The sequence below is a fragment of the Pongo abelii genome, chromosome 18 (assembly GCF_028885655.2).
Source record: "Pongo abelii isolate AG06213 chromosome 18, NHGRI_mPonAbe1-v2.0_pri, whole genome shotgun sequence".
Taxonomy (NCBI): Eukaryota; Metazoa; Chordata; class Mammalia; order Primates; family Hominidae; genus Pongo; species Pongo abelii.
In genome coordinates, this window is record NC_072003.2 from 48,502,969 (window position 1) to 48,525,866 (window position 22,898).

The 22,898-nt window shown below is 45.5% G+C and overlaps 1 protein-coding gene and 1 long non-coding RNA gene across 6 annotated transcripts in view; one reads left to right on the top strand and one right to left on the bottom strand.

Annotated features, from left to right (window-relative positions):
• Positions 1–405: 405 nt before the first annotated feature.
• Positions 406–4,806, bottom strand: CBLN1 (cerebellin 1 precursor). Its single transcript, XM_002826399.6, has 3 exons — positions 4,188–4,806; positions 3,909–4,028; positions 406–2,582 (listed from the first exon to the last, which is right to left on the bottom strand). Exons 1-3 carry the CDS (start codon positions 4,449–4,451, stop codon positions 2,385–2,387), a joined length of 582 nt encoding a protein of 193 aa, XP_002826445.1. The 5' UTR covers positions 4,452–4,806; the 3' UTR covers positions 406–2,384.
• A 236-nt stretch (positions 4,807–5,042) lies between these two features.
• Positions 5,043–22,898, top strand: part of LOC103892666 (uncharacterized) — a 66,405-nt gene continuing 48,549 nt past the window's right edge. The window contains exons 1-5 of one of the 5 annotated variants that reach the window (XR_008514546.1): positions 5,043–5,213; positions 8,476–8,578; positions 10,312–10,445; positions 12,373–12,624; positions 12,863–19,740. This is a non-coding gene — a long non-coding RNA (uncharacterized LOC103892666). Of the gene's footprint in view, positions 5,214–8,475; positions 8,579–10,311; positions 10,446–12,372; positions 12,625–12,706; positions 19,741–22,898 lie in introns of those variants that run through there. The other 4 variants (XR_008514543.1, XR_002911805.2, XR_008514544.1 and 1 more) reach the window with 4 other exon arrangements.

The following is a 22,898-nucleotide window of genomic DNA, read 5'->3' on the forward strand; positions in this document are numbered from 1 at the left end:
GGACTTGCCAAAGTCACTCCACCGGGACACAGCCTGGTGGCCCCACAGAACAGGCAGCCACGGAGACCAGAACCCCGGTGGTTCTCGCCCTCAGGAAGAGAGGTGACCCACCCACCTGCAGCCCAGGGAGCGCCAAAGCGTTCAGGGGCAGCTTCCTTGAGCGGTGGCTCTCCAACCTTCGCGGCCCTACAGCCTCAAGCTTACACGCACCCTACTGACTATAGGATCTCCACAAGCCCGGAGGGCTGGCCCTGCCACGGCAGAGCTGCTGGGTGGAGCTAGTTTCGCTGCCAAAGGCTCCAACTGTCTCCGACCTCTGCTTCCCAACCAGGAGACTTCGGAGAAAGCGCGTCTCTTTATTAAAAGCAGTTTTTCTTTAAATCCCTTTAAGGCCCCTTATTTCTTCTCATTCCCACTTCCCTGGGGCCTGACAGGGTAGAAGGGAAACTGTTGGGCAGAAACAGAAAAGTACTGGGGTCCACTCCTCACTCGCGAAGTCCCTACCTATCTCTGCGGGTCCCGGAGCCACTGGCCTGGAAGGGCGCCCGCTAGAGCTGCTCCACGGCTTACCGGATTGCATGCGGAGAAGAAACGGGCCCGGGTTTCAACAGAGGCCCCGTGCTCCGTGAATTTCTAACTCGAATCAGCCGCTAGGATAAATCCGAGAAACGTTGTTTATTGTGCTATTATTAACTTTCCCTTCTCCCCACGCCCCTAGAGGAAATAAAATTCATTCCTGAATATTGGGCCAGGAAAAAGTTTCTCTGAAAGGAACCACAACTGCAGGGGACCACCCGGCTGCAGCTCCCAGCTCCCGGCCCTTCGCCCTAGGCTGCCCACTCGCTCCGGCTCCCGACCTCCCCGCTGCCGAAGCAACTGGGTCAGCCTTTCAGACTTAAAACGAAGTCGTTTATTTCAATTTTGCTTTCACATTATGTTCCGATACAATCAAAACTCCTGGACGAACCTCTTGAATAAAGTCCTGTGAATTAGCGGAATCATATATCCTGGGCGCCCGAGTATGCGGCGGGTGGACTCCGGATTCAGAGGAGGTGTATAAAACATACGCTGCTTCGGGAACTGCGAGGGGGACGCGGTGGGAGACATCCGGGGACAGAAGGCGTGAGGAGTCTGCCGCTCCAGGCAGGGTGGTTTGGGTCCTCAAACTGGGACTATTCCTGATGCATTTGGAATGCAAAGAAAAAAATCAAACTTCGCTCCTGGGCCGGCGGCCGCGCCTGGCCTAGCAAGATTTCGGCCACATTTCTTACGTTTCCGCCAAAGCTGTGAACACAGGCGAATGCAGTGCTGGTCCCCGGCCTGGCGCAGGAAGGAGCGCAAGGCCGGCTTTGCGAGGAAGCCCTCGCGCCCAGGCCTTTCTATGGTTGCGTTCCCCCAAGTCTCCTGCCTTTCGGAACCTCGCCCTTTGGCACCCCAGACCCCCAACCTCGCAGCTGGGGAAGATGTGGATTTTAGAAAGCTGTTTCAGAAAAATAAAAGTCCCACTTCGACTTTATTAGATTAAAGCAAAATTAAACCTTGGCTATTCACACGTATGTTACAGAGGAAGAGGAAGCGTCCGGAAGAAGCTCCTTGGCGTTTCGTGGAGCCACAGAGCACGACGGCATTGACAAGCATCAGAACATCAAGCAGCCTTAGATTTCACGATCACTCCGAATAGGACATAGAAATACGGAAACACAGCCAGTTTCCACTGGGAAGAGTTCTTCGTGTACAAATGATATATATTTATATTTTTTAAACCAGTCACCACTAAGGTGAGTCCTTTCTCTGCTAACAAGCAGCCGAGGATACTAAGTATCTTCAGCTAATTAACTTGAACAGTGTTTTAAGAAGACCAACACTTGCCAAATGAAAACTACCTTCCCCATCCAAAACAAAACAACAACAAAAAAAACCTTACCCCTTTCCAAACTGGAAAAAAAAAAAAAAAAAAAAAGGTTGGGGGCGGGTAATATATCAGATTTCAGTAGGCAGAAGGATTCAGAGGGGGCTAGGGAGAAAGATTTCAGATTATGTAGTGAAATACAAAGTTTCTTTAAATAAATTGCAGGAAACATGAAGTTGGGGGATAAGAAACAATGACAAGGCAGTCTCTTTCTTGATTACTGCAACTGGAATGGGGGAGGCGAGTTTGTTTTTGGAAATGGGAGTGCGCAGAGCTAAGTGAAATTTATTTCTCCTAATAAGGAAATGGACAAAGTTGTCCCACAGCTGGCGCGCACCTTTTTACCCAGATACAGTTAGAGAACATGTAGGAAGTTTCAAGTCGTGCTGCTTTCTCGCCCTCTTAATTTCAGCCTCTTTCTCACTCCCCTTCCTGCCTTCGCCCTCTCCCTGCCTCCCTTCCGGCTACGAGCCAGTCAGAGAGGAAACACGAGGAATCCGGAGAAGGTCGAGTACTTCCAGCCCCCCATCAAGTTTCCCCGCTCCAGCTTGAGGTATGCTCGGTCGCCTTTTTCCATTTGGATTAGGACTCCGTTGCTGGCGGCCTCCCGGGTCACGTCCTGGTCACCAGCGAAGGCTGAAATCACCGGCCACCCGTTTAGCATGAGGCTCACCTGAGAAAGAGAAAGGCCTGCTTCAGAGGCGCAGCCTAAGGCCGGCACCGAAGCCGCGGTGGAGCGAACCTCCTCCCTGCTTGGCTAACAGCCTGTAAGGCCTGGAAGCACGGAGAGGTGGGGGGTGGGAGGGGGGGTGAATGGAGGAAAAGGGGCTTTGCAGCTTACTGCTGAGGCTCCAGTGGGGCGAAAGACCACACATCTGGGTGACAGGAAGGGTCTGTCCCCAAAACGGGAGTTGCTCTTATTCCAGTTTCTCAAATGAGCGCGCCAAGCGAATCTCGACTGTGCTCTGTGATCCAATTTAATAAACCCATGAGGTGGCTCTAGCGCCCTGAGACCTTTGACCTCTCTCCCGTTTCCCCTCAGCCTCAAAAAACAAACAACAAACAAAAAAACCCCAGCAACTCAGGCTCCTTCTGGCGCTACCGGAAAAACAAAAACGAATAAACAAAAAGCTCCTGATCCCTCCTGGACTCAGCTGCCAGGACACAGTAGAGAAGCCACTGTGATTTCTGATTAGAAATCTCGCACCGAGGGGCACAATGTATTTCCTCCCCAAACCACGGGCTCAATTCCCGCCCCCATCCAGCCGCGCCCGCCACCGCCTGGTTTTGCCCCTGCAGTGGCACCGTCAGCCAAGGGCCTCGCGCCCTCTCCCCAGCTGTGCGACCCACCTCTCTCGGCGCCCAAGGGAAACCTGGACATCTTTGGGGACCCGGAGAGCCGGCGAGTGATTGCTGGGACACGGCTGGAGCCGGGAGAGAGTAGCACTACGCCGCCTCCCTCCCTTCTCTCTCCACCCCTCACCCTCCGGGGCTAAATGCTGCTAGCTCAAAAACCCAGAGTCCGCACAGGGTGGGGACTGGGGACACTTGGGAGAAAACGGGGGCCCCGTCCGTGGTGCTGAAGACAAGCACACAAGCCGCATCGCAGGCTTCTGAGTCGGGGCAAGGGGTGGGGTGTACTGTCGACGGTGCTTCCTGGGGAGTCGGGGAAGGCTCCCCAAGCGGCAGCTGTCTGGGGCGCTAACAACAGCCGTTACAAGGAAGTCCCTGCAATCCAGGGAACCCTTCGGAGGGACCCGGAAGTCAGAAGCAGAAAATTCTGTCTCTCGGGGGATGGGGCTGGATCCCAAGAGCCAGAGACAGGGAAAGCAGAGGACAGTTGAAGCCACAGAACTGAGAGGACCCGCTATCTGTCCCTCCAAGCAGCCCGAAGTACATGCAGCCGCCACTTCTGCCTACCACCTCCGGACAGCCCGAGCACCCCTGCGGCCAGTAACCCCCCTATGGGGCCAGGGCCCGGCCCGAGGCGTCGGCTGACCTGGATGGTCTGTCTGTTGTAGACTTTTACCACGTGGAAGTTAAAACTGTAGATCCCTTTGCGCGGGGCGATGAAAGTGCTGCGTTCTGAATCAAAGTTGTTCCCAATGTTCACTAGTACCTATAACGAGACCGGAACGAAGGGGAGTGGGCAGGAATCGGTCCCGGACTGTCGTCCCCGCGCCTCCGCAGAGCCCTTGGAGAGGACCGGACATCGGTCTTCCATCCATCCCTCCCTCACCAGCCCAATCTGCAAGCCGCGGGAGGAAGGAGCACTCACCTGGTCGAAGTAGATGATCATGGTGCGATTACTCATCTCGGACGGCTCGTGGTTGGTGCTCCTGATGGCAGAGAAAGCCACCTTGGCGCTGCCGGAGCGCACAGAGATGCCCAGGGCAGTGCCCGTGGGGTCGGACGTGGGGTTGGAGTCGCACACCACCAGGCACTTGCCCTCCAGCACGATGGGCTCCGTCTCATTCTGCCCGCGGGCCGGGCCCGCCAGCCACGCAGCCCCCAGCAGCAGCAGCTCCAGGACGCCCAGCATCGCGCCGCCGGCGCCCACCCCGCCCCCCACCCCCAGGGCTGCTCGCGCCAGCCGCCCCCCCCGTCCCAGTCCCGCTCCGAAGCCCCCTCCTCAGCTCCGTGCGCAGCTCAGCCGCCGCCGCTCTGGACGCTACACCTCTTCCTCGCACTCCGGGACTAGCGTCCCCTCCGCGCTGTGTTCCCGGAGCCCCGCCCGGGCCTCAGGGGTGCCGCGGCTGACCAGCCGCACTTGGATGCATAGCCGCTGCTGCTCGGTCCCGCTGCTGCCGCCGCCTCCTGCCCGCACCCGCCGCTGCCGCCGCCGCCGCCGCTCTGAATTATTGATGCAGCCGGCGCTGCAGCCGGAGCGGGCGGAGAGCGCGCGCCGGGCACAAAGGCGCGGACCTCGGCCTGGCCCCGCCCCCGCCGCCTCCCGGCCCGCCTCCCTCCGAGGCCATGCCCCCGCCCCGGCCGAGGCCACGCCCCCCAGCCAATCCTGACGCGCCGCGCTCCCCACCGAGCCAATGGCGGCGCTGTCCGCACTCGGCCACCTGACCCCGGGCGCCGTTGTTATTAGGCGCGGCGAGGCGGGCGGCGCGCGGCAGCAGGGTTGGGCTCTAGCCGGGAGTCGACGAAGGGAGCGCGGGCGGGGAGCGCGGGCGCGCGCCCGCGTCGGCGCACGGAGAGTCGCATCGGCCGCTCGCTTTCTCGTCTCCCGCCTCGCCCCTCGATCCTGTTCCGCCTCCCTCGGCCCTCCTGCCCGCCCCCGCTCGTCGGCCCTCAGGTAGGAGGCTGCGCGCACCGGGGTCGGGAGCTGGAGGCTGCGAGTCGCCCGCCCGCTTGTGGGCGCGCCGGGTGGGAGGGGAGCGCCCCCCAGCGGGCGCGGGCGCGAGGGCAGCCGGCGCGCTGGGCGAGCCTGGCGCAGGGTCCCGGCGGCCGGGCTGCAGGGCGCGTGCGCGCGCGGCGGGGTGGGGCCTGCGCGGCTCTGGTGGGCGCACGTGGTGCCCGGGAGCTGCTGGGCCGGCACTCACCGCGGGGACTCGGTGTGGAGCCGGGGCGCGGGGTGTCTCCGTGTCCCTCTGCCCCAGCCGGCGGCCGCGATGGTGGAGCTTGGCCTCTCGCTCTCTCCTGCCTCCCGCAGCGACTGCTCTGCCGGCCGCAGAGGTCGGATCGAGCGGTCATTCATTCATTTGTTAATTTGTTCACTTATTCAGGAGAGATCATTGAACCCCTACGGAGTACCGGGTACTGGGCCGGGCGCTGAGGACGCGGGGCTGAGCAAAAGCAGCCGAGGCCCACCTTCGTGCCCCTTAAAACCCAGCGTGCGGGGCGGCAACGAGTACTTTTTTTCTATTTTGCACTTAAAATTTACATTTTGCATCCGTACTTTTTATTTACTGTTCACCCTTACGGCATGCTTTACGCACCCGTACCTGCACCTCCTAGCCTTGAGTGTAGACACCAGATCCTGAGATGGGCGATTTTTCGAGAATAATTTTTACCCTAAGTGGATTTTCGTACCACGCATGGACTTGGAACTACACACACGTAGTCCAAAACGTGAAAGTCAAAATGCAGCTTTGCCAAGTGGCAGGGAGAAAGGAGAGCTGCGAAGATGGGGAGAGGAAGGGCGCGCTCCAGGCGTTCCAGCCCGGGTGCGGGAGACGTAGCCCTGAAGGATGGACGCAGGCTGGTAGTAGGGCGGCGGGAGGGTGGGGGGACCTGTCCGTCAAGTCCAAAGCAGAAACGCGGCGCCGGATCCCAGGCAGAGGCCGGCTGGAACACTTCCCACAGGCTCCTGGCGCTCCGGTCCCCACCGGGCGACCTTGATCCTGGCGTGCTAAGCGGAGCCAGCGCAGCGTCGGGAGTTGGAGAGACGCGGGGCGCCGGCTGAGCGCTCCTGCCCTCGGTCTCGGGGCTAGCCTCTGGCCCGGCCTGCCGGCCGCCCCCAGGGTACGCTCTCCCCCACGTGCGAACACCAGCTTTGGGATCGCCAGCAGCCACGTCTCTCTGCTTCTAGATCTCTTTTTTTTTTCTTTGAGACTTAGTTGATAGCTGTTTAAGGAATTATGTGGAGGAAATCTCACCTCCGACCCCCGCCCCCGTTGAGCACGGCCGGCCGGGGTCGCTGGGTGAGCCAGGAGGAAAGGAAGGGGCGGGGAAGAAGCAGCAATTTTACTTTAAATTAAAATGACACAAAAATATTTTTTCAACTCAGATCTTTCTGAGACATCCCCAGAAAGCGTTGCAAGCTGTGATTACACCTAATGTGAGAGCATGAACTAATTTAAGAGGTGAGAGCTGAATAATGAGGCTGCATCCCATGTAGCGGCCAAGACTGGCAGCTCTGGCGGCGCGCTGGAGGGGACCGGGAGGAGCACCCTTGTAGAACCAGTCCCTGGCGCCCTGGGGTCTTCTCAGTGCCCTGGCGCTGTGTTGTCGGTCACTCCATAGATATTTACGGGGTGCCTTCTGATTGCCGGGTTGCAATCAAGAGCAAGAGATGGGGCGAGTGAAAGAGCCTGTTTTCAGGAGCTCACAAGCAGGATGACAATTACCCAGAGGGAGGTAGTGGCCAGCCTCCCCGTCTTCTCTTCATGCTGAGGCTCTGGTGGGCAGTGCCCAAGCCTGAACTGCCATCTGTATGCCAGTGGTTACCCAACTTGTATTTACAGTCTTAGCCTCTCTGTGGTCCAGACTTGTCATTCTAAGGGCCCTTTTTCACTGACTCACACTGTCTCCTCCCTCCCTGCCTTCCAAACTCAGCCCTTTTTCCCTTTCCTACTGACAACAGCTGCACCCACCCAGAGGTGAAAACTCCCAAGAACCCCATGTCTAACCTAACTCCCTCTCTATGTCCTGTTGCTTGAGCCATTCTCATTAGGCTGCCTGTTCGGTGTTCATTATCTCCTAATTTTTCATCCAGGAATTGATGAAGAATCACCTCCTGCCTCTCCCACACACTGTTTATTCTTTCATTTGATGATATCTGTTAAGTGCCCTGAGATACGTAACCTCCACTTCCCTCCCATATAAGCGAGATTTCACATTCATTACTCCCTTGGCTTTCCTCATCCCTTATCCACATAGCATGGGTTCAAAATAATGAATATTAATTTAATGTTAATAGATATGTGCTTTTCTGAATTGTGAGGATTAAATGAAATCACGTATATAGGGAGGAAAATCCATTAGAAACCTCAAAAGCAGTTATGTTTATTTTTGCTATTGTCACATTGTTAGAGTCAGAATTCTTTTAGCTGCAAGTGACAAAACCAACTCAAACTGGCTTCAGGACTTTATTGGTTGATGCAAAAAGCCTCGGGTTAGGTCCTGCCATTTAAGGTAGGGCTGGATCCATCAATCCGGGTTACCAGGATCTGTTTTCTAGTTGTGGCTTCATTTTCAGACAAGTTGTTTCCATACGATAGCCTCGTAGAAGGTACTACCAGCTTAGTCCTAGCAAGAAAAAAAGAGTACTTACTCTTCAATATTTGCAGCAGAAGTCCCAGGTCTGTTCTTATGAGGGCAGTTTGAGTCGCTTGCTCTTCTCTGAACGTGGAGAAGGCACTGTTTAGATGACAGAGGTTGGATTCAGGTGTATCCCCTGGAATGGGGTTTGGCATTATCTTCACGTGGTCTAGAGTAAAGGGGTTCTCCAAAGGAAAATTAGGGTAGGAATGCTGAGCAAGCAGAACAAACAGATGTCTACTTTAGTCCTTCCCAAAGGGTGAGCTGCAATACATTGCAGACTATCAGAATGGTGATGAAGACGGATACAGTAGCCAAGACAATAGATGCGTGTTTGTCATGGTCTTTTTCAGTCTTCAAGATCTCAGTTAAACATGAAGTCAACCACTCACTATGATGTTATTTGAGGTTTAGCTTTGAAGTGTAAATGTACCACAAATAGTAGAGCCAGATAAATAAATAATTTTAACAGTCCATTCTAAAAGATTTCTTTGGTAATATTCTGTTGGAATTGATTTCTATCTTTTCATTTGTTAGGTTCCTGGAAAGTGAAAATTTCATTTCTTTTTGGACAGGTACCTAAAATGTGTCATTATTCATCAATTAATGAAAAACAAATGAAAATTTCAGAGAGATATTCTGAAGAATAAAAGGATCAAGTTGGGTCATTTCTAAAATGTAAGATTATAAGGTTTAACTTGCTAAGACTTTTGAGGGGTTGAACAATTGGTAAATTATTATAGAACCACTTCTCTGAGGCTTTTAAAAGTGATGTGTTACAGAGATTTAGGGAACTGCAAGATTGCAGATAAAGAATTTATACTGTTAACTGTTCTATACTTTACCTTCTGCTTTAAATGTGGCCTTATATTTTGAAGTCAAACATTTATTTTCTCTCACTGCGTTCTGAATTTCCTACCACAGTGCATTTTGAGAACTGAATATAACAGCAGTCTTGATAGATGCCATATTCATGGCAACTCTGTCCACCCCCAACACCACACCCTGGAAAAAAACCAACCCTCTATTGTTGGAATGAGATAACATTTTCAGGAAAAGGGAACCATTTTCTCACAGGATATAGAACAAATTCATCCTTTTATTAAATCAAAATGGATTCTCTAATGTTTATACATATCATATAGGATTTCATCTCTTTCAATCTTGGTTCAAAGGCCCAGACAGTACTATTCCCTAGTATTTAGTCCATTTGCTCATAAAGCAGAAGAGAAAAGCTACTTTGTTCCAAAGAGTGTTAGATTTAGGATTTCAAGGTTATTTCAAATTAATGCCTGGAACTAGACTGTAAAATGCAGGAAAGATTCTAAGTTGTTCAAAGATGAAATATCTTAACTTTCACCAAAAACTCTGTCTTCTGGGTTTGTTTTTTTTTTTTTTTTTTTTTTTTTTTTTGCCTGTCCAGATTTATTTTAAATACAACATTTTTGCTGTTTACATTTTTAAAAGTTACATTTCAAAATTGTTCGTAATTGGACACTTTCATAAAATGTAGGAAAATGCAGTTTTTCTTTTTAATGAAGGACAGGTCTGTTGATAACATTTTGATTCTTAAAATCTTTTTTATCTTATAAAAATGAAACAATGCATTTAAAGTGTCTTCAGCTCTTATGTTAATACCAAATTATACATTTTCTTAGTCCATGTTCAGGAGAGACAGTATATCTTCCAAATTAAGAGAAGCTGGCACCATTTTTAAAACAAGGCCTTGAATCTGCTGTGGTATGTGCTGGTAGGAATTTTGTATGAAGCTGTTATTGAAGTAGATGACATTAAGGTCAAAGGAAAAAAAAAACAGAAAATAATATAATCCTACAGAGCTGCTCTTGAGATCTTGAGAGAAAAACCACATAGGTAACATCAAACACTAGTTGGAATCTTTCCAAGAAGTAATTATCTGTGTGCTGTTTGTGGTGGTTGATTATGGGGACAAACCAAGGTTTAGCCAATTCAGCAAACATTTATGGAGTGCCTGCAATGTGCATGTCACTGTTTTAGGGCCTGTGCCTACTGTAAAGGTGACCCACCCATGATGCCTGCCTTGCAGGACTTGGAGTTGAGCGGTAATAAGAGATGCATACCTGAAAAGCCTATTTAAGCCTCTTCCGGTTCTACAAAGAAGGCTTCTTGAAAGTGGTAGCTTTGATTACTCTTTGGATTTATTTACATTTATCCTATAATCAGAAGGTATACAAAACGGACTCACACATATATAAAATTAATAGATTAGAAAGCATTTAAACAAATATTTCAGGTATGTACTTCAAATGCATTTGGCATTTATCAAAGAAATGGTAAGTGCTGTCATCCGTGGGTGGCAGGATTAACGTGGGACTGCTTATCACCAATTTTGTTAGGGATCTTAGGGAAATTCCTGGATCTTGTATTCACAGGCAATTGTATAAATACTTCCCACAGCTCAGAGACCTAATAGGATGGGGTCTTAGAGAAACATCTGTTGAGCCACAGACTTCTTTGTTACCAGAAGGAAAATGAAAGAAGAAATTTAAATACCACTTGAAGAGAGGTAAATAAATGAGAAATGGGGCTGAGAGGGCGGGTATTTTTTTAAAAATTCATTAAATGAAAAAATCCCGAAATGTTATTTCTGGTAGATTTCTTAGAAATTAGGTCAGAGGAGCATGCCCGGTCTTCCTACCCTCATTAGGCCTCAGCGACAGGTACTTGAACAACTGAGCCCCTAATGTGTATGCTCCCCCACTCCTGAGCCAGTCTCTGCCCTCCTCTTCCCTCCTCTTGCCCCTGGAAGCTGATCGCCACCAACTGGCCTCTGGGTGGATTTGGCCAATGGAAGGCACCAGTAGAGGGAAGAGAGTGAGGTTAGGATATTTCTTCCTGCTGTCTCCCAGCTTCCCTGCAGAGAGTGTGAAGAAATGACCCTGAAAAGCCTCTGGCAGAGGATTCTTCTTTCAGGATGGTGTCTCCTGCTCAGCAGCCCATCCTCCTCCCCTGGGCTCAAGCTCTCACTCCAGTAACACTCCTTCCTCCTTCTCCATCTTTAGGGGGAGGTTTGCCAGTCGGTGGGTTCTAAGCATATCTCGCTGATTCCCCCCCGACCCTGCCGACACCTCTGTAGGTTGTCCCTTCATTAAAATCTCTCCATTTGAACTATCTGAGTTTAATTCCATTTCCTCCTGGCATCTCAGTGATACACGGTATCAGTACAAAAATCTCGCTTCACCTTCAGAACCAACAGATTTGAGACATTTTATCCTCTGTGGAACCATTAGTTATTTCGTCACTGGTTGTATCAGAAAAAAAAATCAGGAATGCAAACCCTTCTTTATTACAAAGTAAGATTTGCATATTACCAATGTTATATATTTTAAACAAAACTATTCATCATAAGTTTTAAAAATTAACTACTGGAGTAGTTAATGAATCAATGTAATTATGTAGCTTTCATGATATTAAAGTAAAAATACTAAAAGAAGTATTTTTTAAAGAAGCAAATGCTCAATCTCCAAGTAAATTTTATTCTGTGCTCTTCCAGTATAAGAATATGTTAATATCTTGAGAAATATCATATTATTTTGTGAACTCATAAAGCTATTTTGAGTTTTTGTAAAATGAAAACCTTACCAAAATGTATTTTATTGTTGGAAAGCTTGACCGTTACTGCTATTTAATTTTTTGAGCTTGTAAATTTTATTTGTGCATGTTTTCAACAAAGAAGGATTTTATTATTATTACATAAAACAGGTGATTTCTAGATTTTAAAATCACAAATTGAAAGCAAGGCACAATAATGTATATTTCAAGTTATAGGTACTTAGGAGGCATCCTTTTAGTCATCCATTCAATGTAGCCATCTATTTTACACCTACTGTCTACTATTGTTTGAAGTCCTTGCCGAAGTATTGCAGGCTAGTTAGGAAACATAAAACAATTAGAAAGTAATCTTTGACAAGTAAGCTATCTATAAATGGCAATGAACGGTAGAATAAATTCAATGAAAATATCTATTTAATCCTAGTGTTTACTGGTCTAGAAGAATAGGCTGAGTAAATTAGTATTTCTCTGGCTGTTGTGGTAACACATTGCATGCTGTAACAGTTTTCAGTAATTACAGGTGCATTGAAATTTATCTATGGCTTTGTCATCATATTCTAAAATGTCATGAGTACTTTTTTCTGACCTCAATTACTATGAAATTGATTTCCAATATTTAATTAACCAAGAATATCAAGATTATAGGGTATTATTAAGGTGAGACTTCTGTAGCCTTTTCAATAAAGACCAGAATTTTGGAGTGCCTTGAACCTTAATCATTGATCTTTAATTCTTATTAAGTCAACTGCCCACCTTTTAAAGACTGAGGCCCAGGAAGAGTAAGTTTCTCTGAGACAATGCATACAGTACAGTGCTTCTTGGGTATTGGCTCTAAGACCAGATGCAAAGAAAGGCTAAAATCCCATTTCATTGTTCATTAGGTGAGAGCCCTTTGTTAAGCTGTGTAACCTCTGTACATAGTTTCCTCATCAGCAAAGTCAGAAAAAGTATGTACCTGAAGGACTGACTGTAAGGCTGGGATGAGAGAATCCATGTGATCAGCCCTCACCAACAGGTGCTGCCCACTTCATGAGTGCTGCTGCTGTCCTGCCCAAGTACCCAGCTTGCAGAGTGCCGGAGTTAGAGTCCCAGGGGTGTTCTCCACAGCTGCATGCTTGATCCAGGCCTATCAGGTGAGTTGGCTCTTTGCTAGTGGTTTTTCTTCTCTTGCTGTACAAAAGTCCAGACAGTAATGTCTTTCTTTCATTTTTATAGATAAATTCCATTGAAAGTCCTCATTCTCAAATTTAAAACAAAGACTCTGTGTACCTCAATAGCAATGCATACACAGTTGGCTTCACAAACATACTGTACATTTCTTTTTTTCGTATTTATTCAACAAATGTATATTGACTACCCACCATGTGACAGGTGTTATTTGTTGGCGGAACCAGGCATCATCAGCAAACAAAACTGACAAAGCTTCCTGCCCTCTGTGGAAGGCATCTGAGGAAGAGACTGGATTTTGTAGCAACATGTTATTCTCATTATAAACTTTATCATTGGAATACTGAAGCCAAATCATCCCCCATCTCCTTGATCAGGATACCCACCTAATCCAGGCAGCTACACAATTGTGAGAGCCTTTGTTTTTTTCTGCTGAAACATCCTTAAAAGGATACCTCACAACCCAAGATTTGGCTTTTCTTAAATATGATTTTTAATTTTTTTCATTTCTATCTAGAGATTTAATTGGAAATGGAAAATCATCAATTTTCCAATTTAAATGTCTGTTCCAATCAACATTATACCTTTTAGGTTGTCACTGTTATTTTTAAGTTTAAGCAACTTTAAGGATTTTGAATCTGGCTGCCTGTAAATTAAAGGTGAAAGTAATCATTGTGTTGGATTGGTACATTTTGTCAATTGAGAGTGGTTTCCTTGTTCTTAGTGTATGAAAAGTTTATTTTTCTAATGTAGATTAATAAAGGAGATAAAGAAAAACAAAATGAATGATTTATGTGGATGAGAAAAGAACCATTTCCTCAAGGATTAAATAAAATTCATACCTTTTGTTTCTTTTGAAAAGTTTTTTAAATAGATTTTAATGTGTCCTTTAAATATTCCTTTAAAAACATATCCTATTTTAAAATGGACTCTCTGAGAGAAGGAATTGATACCTGTGTTTGAAATCAAAAATAGCATGCATAGAGACTGTTTTTCTAGTTGGTTGAAGCTTTTTTCCCTCTCCTTTACATCAGTGAACCAGCATCTTGCCCTTCAGACCCTACAGCACACTCTTGGGCTCATGAAGTGTATGACACATCCTCCTTGGGGGATCAGCCATGTCCTCACTCTGATGACTACATGAATTCTTCTGTATGTCTTTTCTCACAGCTGAGTACTCTCTTCCTGACTCCCTTGTGGAGTGGGGAAAGGAGGCTGTGACATTGTGCTTGTGCAAACATAATTGAGAGCTTTCCAAGTCTCCTGCATCTTCATAAATGATTTTTTGTTTTATGCTGGGACAGTAGTTCTTTAAATAGAATATTCTCCCATGGAAATCGCCCACAATGCTGAGAGTACACCTTGCAAAAGGTAAGTCTAGAATATAGGGTGCCTCCTCAGCATTGCCCAGAAGCTGAAGTTAGGACTCTCTAGAATACCAAAAACAAATTTATAGCAGTTCATTAAGGAATTATGAAAACTGTGTGCCACCATCATCCATACATGAAACAAGAGCCACCACACAAGCACAGACACAAAGCCCTGAAGATGAAGCCATTGACAGGGCTCTCATTTATTCTGTAGAAACCCACTTGCCTTTTTGAACCAGTTTTCTTTAGAGCATATGTCTCACTGTGCAACCAAAGTGGTGTTTCTATCCTAGTCACATGGCAAAAATTCTGTCATTGCTTCAGGGAGATCCATTTTAGGCGTGAAGCATGGAGCTCGTAATAGATGGGATTTGGTACTTCTGAAGAAAAGACCCTACTGCAAATTTAGAGAGTTAATTTTTTCTTTTGTTCCCCATAATAGTGTTGCTAGATAGAGCTACCTATTTTGACTAGAAGTTAAATATAGAGGCCTAAATTAGTTTGGTAACTCCCACTCATTCTAAATGAGAACATGTTTGTTTTTCTCCAATGAGATGAGAAATATTTGAGGCGCTTCATGATATCTCTCGCTCACTGCATTTTTTCATTTGATGTATATTTCCCCACGTATTTGAGATAATTTTCAAATAATTGCCCTTTAGAAATCTACTTGATATTAAATGTAAAAAAAAGCAAGATGTAAAATTATTATAGGATGCATTTACAGAAATTACAAAATTTCTATGAACTATTTATGGAGGAAGACTTATAGGGTATATGTCAACACATCGCTTTATTATTGTCTTTGGTTATGAGTATGATTTTTGGAAACCTGCTTTGTACTTTTGGTGTTTTCTCACCATTGGTACAAATGAGGCATTTTTCCCTCTTCTTCAGCCTTGCAAATCACACGTGAGGATGCTCATAGAAGTGCCTCTCAGACAGGCTGTTGTTTTGCTTTCACCAATAAATCATTTATAATTAGAAGTAGAAAACTATTCTTTCCAGTGCAAATACATCCCTTTCAAAAGCAGTTCTCTTTTTGTGAATGATGTCTAGTGTCTAAGAAACTAGGGTAACCTTTATTATATGCATTGCTCTAATCAAAGCATTGTTTTGTGAGGTGAACTCAAGGTTACGTGTTTAAGAAAAGCATCGGGTTAATTCCATTAGGAAAACTGTCTTATTGATAAACCTTTAGCCATTGGAAAAACACCATTAGGAGACCACACAAGTGTGTATAGCTGGATAGAATTTGACAACTGGCAAAACAAAACAATAGCCTACAATTGCAGAGTGCTGTCTGTTTAAAAACCAACATATCTTTCACCAACAAATACATATTCACCTCAACACGTGACTTTCATGTGGTTATTAATATCAAATTTTTGAATGTCCACATTTTGGAGTGTAGTCTAGCAGAGGTAAACTGATTTGCCTAAGGTCCTTCAACTGTCAGAGGTAGAATTATTTTCTCTCTCCTGGCTCTAAAAGCCTGTCCAGATTCTCCTGCAACACTGTCCTTCAAAAACACACTTCCACTGACTCCAATGCTAGTGATGTCATGCTTTAGCTAGTAGTTAGCAGTGACTTAACTTTAAATATGGAATCTTTTTTTCCTATTAAGCAATGAGGTTTAGTTGGAAAATTCTTAGAGATGATAAACCCCTCTCCTTTTTTTCTTCCTTCTCCTCTTTTGTCCTGAACAATGTTCCATATATATTACTGCCAGAAACAGATTTTTGACATTCCTGTTATGCTTTTCCACACCTTGTAATCGTTTCTACAGCTGTTAGCATTGCCAACAATTATATTTCCACTTTTAAAAAATTGTTACAAAGATGCAGAGAGAAAAGAGGAAAGCCAAGGAATAAACTACAGGCAATTACAGGATATTTTTGTGATGTGACATTTTGGGAACTGAGGCAGCATCACTGATAACTGCACTACTTTTTAATATCTAGATTTTAATCTTTTGTATGAAGATAAAATTCACATGCCTTAAACCTGACCACAACATAATAGGGCATTTATTTTTCTAATTTTCACACCATCCACATTTCTTAACTATAAGTAGAATGCTTATGTTGTACCAGGTTATATGATGTTGCCAAGAAGTAGATGTGTACAATTTACTAATACATCCTTTTGGAAAATGCGTATTAATAACATATTAAGGAGTAAATTGACGTTGTGCAAAGTGAGCCCATGAGTTTAAATGTATGGATTGTACACCTTGCTCTTCCCAATTGCAGATTTAACAGGATTTGATGACCTAATGAGTTTATTTCTGAATGATTTATATTTCTTTGTCATTTCAGTGATTTAGTATTTTAAATATTTTTAAATCACATTTTATTGAGATAACGCTATTACTGTTTCTTTCCCATCACTTAACAAGGTGAAGTCACTCCTCTCCCACCCCACTTTTGTACCTACCAATGCTTTTTTCACGGTTACAGGCTGATTGGCTTGACATGTCCTAGGATACCACCCAAAGAGAGCTTCATTTTATAAATACCAAGCTCATTTTCCTAAATATTTTCAAACAGATGGATTTATCCTCATATGGTATATTCAGATTAATAGTTTTGGAAAGGGTCATGTGACCATGGTATTACATGGCTGTGGAAGTCCCTCCAAGATCTTGTTTTGGGATAGAAGGACTCAGACATCCAAACTTTTAAATTAATGAACTTATTAAATTCTAAAACTTTGTAACAGTGTTAATTTGAGAAGTATAGTATTTTGCTTAAGGTGTGTTTTGCTTTGCAAAATGCATCTCCTTCATTTTCATATTATGTTGGAAGCTTAGCATGAAAGAACGTGCCTCAGAGGAAACCATAGGTAAGCATACTTTAACAAAAGTTAGTGTCATCATGTTTGTGTCTTTGCCTGTGGTTTTTTAAATGTATAATGTTTAATGTTGATTTGGCTATCAAATTACATTTTCTTTTGTTAAAAAATTCTATAAATTGGAAATGTACTGAATCATTTATTTAGCAGACTGAAGGTGGGTAATGATGGCTGAACAGGTTTAAGCCACAGTAATTTGAAAATGTAAATACATAAAATAATGTCCTTTCTCTTCCACTCAATGTTTCTTCACCAAATAAAGTCCAGCCTGCTCTGAATTTGTTGCCAGTAGGAACAATGTTACAGTGAATCATGGTTTAATATACCTCGAAAATGGCACATCTGTTCTGTGATAGCATACCAATTTTAGCCTCTTTATAAAATACGAAGAGTTTGTCAACCAGAATAATCTAGAACCTGGCAATTCAAATACCATTCAAAGCAAATGTTTTATCTAATAACTAGAACTAAATGTTAGGCCTCATGACAGTTCAACATTTACTAAACAAGTTTAATAACAGGGTAAGCCCTCAGTATCCAGAGCAGAGACAAGCACACCATATTTACACATACAAATTCTGCCTTTAGCCATCTGAAAGGGCCCCGAACTATTGCAGCAAGCAAAGAGTCTTTGCATTGTCCTAAAATCCATACAATACTTTATATTTTACACATTTTAATAGCTAGTTTAACAAATAACAAGTACCATGCCTAATTCTCTGCATGCATTATTTCAACTAATTATTGGAATAATCTTGTAAAGTGGGTACTTTCGTCTCAGCTTACAGGTGAGAAAACAAAAGTTAAATAGATCACCCAGGGCTCTGCTGGAACGTGTTAAGCAGGGATTTCAGCCTGTTCAGTCAGACCCCAGAAGTTGTGTTCTTAACCATTAGCAACACATCATCCCAGGCAGGCCCTACATGAGCCTCATAACCAATTTTATGCTGGATAGTATTATCCCTATTTCACAGATGGCAAAACTGAGGTCCAGAGACTTTAAGTGACCTACCCAAAATTACAGTCATGAGCAGAGGCACTGGAATGTAGGGTCTTGACACTACCTCACGTGGTCCTCTTTCCTGTTTTGGGTAGTTCTCCACTACCACTACTCATTTCTGATGCTGGAAAGGCTGTGTTTTATACATTTCTGTTTCTGGCTTGGAACGAAACACTCTCTGGGTCTCTGCTTGATCAGTGGCCCCTCTAAACTGCACCTCACTACAGCACGGATGGCATAAGATACTTCTTTACACAGCGTCTTTTTGTTCCCACCTCACCCCCAGAGCTGTAATAGGTAGAGCCAGCCAAATGTCAAAGAGATTATTTGTCTTGTCACCACTAGTTTCCCTTTTCTCTGCCTTATATGTAACAGGAATATTCTTTAGTTCCCCCTTATGTTCTAAAGCACCTCCCCAACCTAAAATTAGAAAAGGAGTTGTGAGTCATTTACACTTTAGTGTGAATGTGCTCTTGTGACTTTGCCAAGGCTGTTGTGCCTAACCCTTTTAATCTAACAGCAGAATGAGAGTCTCTGGACTATCCTGGCTCCTTCCCAGAGAAGAATGAACTGGGAATCATTGGTCTAGACATCAAGACTACCAGAGACCTATTGCTCAGAGATGTTTGGGCTGTACAATTGCTGTAGATATGGCATCTGGAGCAGCCTTTTCTAAGCAATGGCATTATCAGTCCAGGCTCTCTCGCTCTTTCCATCTCTCCACCAGGTGGACTCTTGCCCTCCACCCCTTCCAACTTGTCAGTGATTCAGAGAACATTCTCCATCCTTCCAATGATTACATTCCTTCATCTTGCTGGGGCGCCAATTCAGTGATGGAGCGGCTCTTGGGAGCAGCCTTGGCTTATAGTGCAGCTCTCTGCTACCTTCAACAGGCTGATACTCGGGGAGCTTAGATGTGACTGGTTGTACTGACGTGTGGGTATGTGCATGTGTGTAGAGCAGTAAGAGCCTTCCAGGTAGATGCTTGAGGAAGCCTCAGACATCTAGCCCCATTACTGGGGCAATGTCTTACTTGGGTTTTTCCAGAAACAGACCTGGAGACCGGGATTCAAGTGCCAGTAGTATATTTGGGATGTGACCCCTACAGTTCTGGTAGGAGAGTGGAGAAGTGAGGCAAGGAAAGGAAGGCCGTCAAGGGGCGTGTTAGGAGGGCATTCACCGCGGGTAGCCCGTTGAGGACCTCTGGGAGCAAGTGTGGCGCACAAGCCTCAGCATTACTGCCCTGTGCCTTGAGGAGTAAGGGATGAGGATTTTTCCCCACCAGTTCCCTGTAGTCCTTAGTGAGAGTTTCTGGGGTGGAGGTTAAGGTCTTTAGGTCAGAGAAATTTTCTTTAGTTTCGGAAAAATCTTTCAGGCCGAGGTCCAGACACTCACTGGAACACACTGAAGTTGTTAGGTCCAAGGGCTGTAGGCAGAGCTCCCATATCCATCTGCAGAGGTGTTTCAGGTGGAAGGAGTGGAGACAGCCTTCTCTGCTCGACGCTGTCTTCAGCAAGGGCTTCTGTATCTGTGCATTGAGGATTAAATTATTCACATGGTCAGAGAAGCCCATCACCACTGATAGTTATTGTAGGTATGGAAAACTAACGACTAAGAAGGGAGAAAAATATACCAAGCAGTTAGCTTGGCTGAACACAAAGACTCTTACAGTCACTGGTGTGAACTGCTTATTATCAATGTCTGATTACAGTGCTGCATACTAATGATTATGCATGTCATTAAATGTGTCAGATTAACTTTGTTATAAAATTTATGACAACATTAAATTTTATTCACATGCTCAGCCTTCATAATTTATTGCTTATGTAGCATGGTTATAACTTCAGAAAAACCTCCAAGACAGTGTTGTCTTGATGACTACACTGCTTATCCGTGAGTCTAGTTTTCCTGTTCATTTGAAATGTTCACATTACATTCAGCTCTGTCTCAGGCACTACCAGTGCCCAGCGATTCCACTTGCGAGTGATTGAGGCTGGGGGGATTACTCCCCTCTCTTTGTGAATTCTCTTGCTGTGTGTTATTGATTAATTCAACCAACTCTTAGTTGACCCTAACCATGCAACATGCATTGTGCCAGGTGGTGTGGATTTAGAATATGGATTAGAACCTCATTCTGTCCTCAAGGAGTTCCTGGTCTAGTAGAGAATCACATCACTTTATAGATGATTGTTCAAGAAGGAAGCTTGTTCAAACATGAATAAGACTGTGCATCTTCTGACTTCGTAGGTGTGGAATAACAAAGAGCTGTTCCTTTATTTGGTTTCCAGAAAACATCTCCAAAGCTATACCAGTCATCATTTTGTGCTTTCAGAAATGAGTAACATTGTAGGATAGTACTTATTGCATGGCCTTAGCTTTGTGTGCTAGCTGAGCATTTGTAAATGGAAGGCATTCACGGGTAAAATGTGTTTCCTTTAGCCAAATGCACAATGGTAGTGCCTTTCTAGAATCCAAGCTAAAGATGTTGTCACACGCCACATCCACACACTTCTTAGCAAAAAGCCAACTAGAAGAACTTTGCTATTTACAACAAAGGCAAATGCTATCAAGAAGTAGGCTTAGTACCACAGGAAGCGGAGCCAAATATGTTCTTGAAATTTATAAGTTGACCTAAAAATAATGTTTTGGGAAGCCATGGCTTGCCGTTGTCAGCTGTCAAAATTGAGCTTGGCAGGAGAAATCAGGGTCAGGAACAGAATAGAGATAGTCAACAACAGACAGAACAGAGAGAGGGCTACTGTTGTTTCTGGAGTCCAGTGACCACCCAGGTTATAGTGTGGTACTGGCAGTGGACTAAATAAGTGGATCCACCCTAAGGTGGAGAGAAGGTTCATATGGAGAGAATTTAAAGAGCTGACTTTTAGCCCTTCCAAAGAATTATATGTTCCTAACTGCCAACCTAGGAACATCCTGGATTAACTTGCAATTTAAGGCTGTGGTATACCTGTTTCAAATAAAATAGCCCTGTGAGTAGCAAGGAAGTCAAATGATATCAACTAGGTTTGAAACAACCTCCTTCTTTCTTTTGAATGGAGCAGTGATTAAACGCAAGACATCAGCTTAGAAAATGCATGTATTAGCAAATGCCTAAGATGAGGAAAGATCTGGGCATGCCTAAAGCCAATGCCATTTTTCTTTCTCCACCCCAAACCTGTGCTACGTGATGAATTTACAATATTAAAAACATCGCTGCCGCCTACTTCTTTCAGCTGGGACTTCAGGACCATCTTTGAATCCTCCTCGGCTCTCCACACCCAGCAGTGCAGCAACTCCTCACATCTCTCTCTCTCTTTCTTTCTTTCTTTTTTTTTTTTTTTGAGACAGAGTCTTGCTCTGTTGCCTAGGCTAGGGTACAGTGGCACAATCTCGGCTCACTGCAACCTCCGCCTCCCGGGTTCAAGCGATTCTCCTGCCTCAGCCTCCTGAGTAGCTGGGACTACAGGCACGTGCCACCACACCTGGCTAATTTTTTGTATTGTTAGTAGAGATGGGATTTCACCATGTTAGCCAGGATGGTCTTGATCTCCTTACCTCGTGATCTGCCCACCTCGGCCTCCCAAAGTGCTGGGACCACAGGCATGAGCCACTGTGCCTGTCCTACCCCTCACATCTCTTTAAATATTTTTCAAATATCTGCTTTGCTTTTCAATCTCGTGGACTTGGCTGTGGTTATAGTCTCTTGTGAGAGGGTTTCTTGCTTCCATTTTTCTCCCGCTTCAGTCCATCTTCCAAACCCATGTCAGCAGCTTCTCCTGCTTGCACAGAAAATGAAGTTCAGACAGTTTGCATTTGAGCCTTGGCTCACTTTCCCAGCCTCACCTCCGGTGACCCCCTTCTCTGCTCTACCCCAGTCCTTCTTAGCCCATCTTTCTTCTCAGGACACACCAGGCAACTTCACACCACCATTCCTTGCCTGTGCTCTTCTCTTGGCCCAGCTCCCTACCTCTCTGAAATGTTCCAAAATGCTTCCAGGCAGAATTAATCATTTTGTGTCTGTATTCCAAAAACCAAGGTTCCATTCTCTGTTTATCATGGTGATGATAGTTATTTACTTGTCACTCTTAGTTAGCTTTGTAACACCTAGCACAGTAACTGAAACAGTAGATGCTCAAACATGGATTTATTTTTAACTTAAAATGAGATGGGTATTTTAGGATGCCAGAATCTTTGGGTCAAAAAGATGTGGCTTAGTTTTCATTTCAGGAACGGCTCTTAGTTCAAGCAGTGAAACAACCCTGGCTCATTCAAACAGGAAGGGAAAAAATTCAAGGCTGTTGAGTTGCTCACAGGCTCTGAGAGGTTCATGGAGGCAGATGTTGGTGGCCTCAGAAGAAGGAGCAATACACAGATTCTCCACAGAGAACCCATTCTGCCACTGCTGCTGGGTGCAGTCTGGTTGCACCTACCACACCCCAAGCCTGATGCCAGATTCTGCTGCTCCCTCTGGAAACTGATGTTGCTCCCAGTGCAGCTGCCATCCCAGCCCAAATGGATTCCCTGCAGCCCCTCCTTAACCCCATGTCATGCCAAGAGTCAGTGCCATCTGATTGACTGAGCCTGGATCACATGCCCAAGCCCTAGCTGCAGGAGAGGCTGGGAAAGCAAGCATCTGGCTTCTGTGGAGTTGTTGGTCTCTGCCACCCCATCAAGACTCATGAGGTGGCTGGGCACAGGCATGGTGGCTCACACCTGTAATCCCAGCACTTTGGGGGGCTAAAGCAAGGGGATCACTTGAGGCCAGGAGTTTAAGACCGGCCTGGGAAACAAAGTGAGACCCCCATCTCTATAGAAAGAATAAAAAGAAAAAAAACTTAGGCATGGTGGTGTGCACCTGTGGTCCCAGCTACTGGGGAGGCTGAAGCAGGAGGATCACTTGAGCCCAGGATGTTGAGGCTGCAGTGAGCTGTGATGGTGCCACTGCACTCCAGCCTGGGCAACAGAGTGAGATCCTGTTCCCACCCCACCAATAAATTAATACATACATACATATACT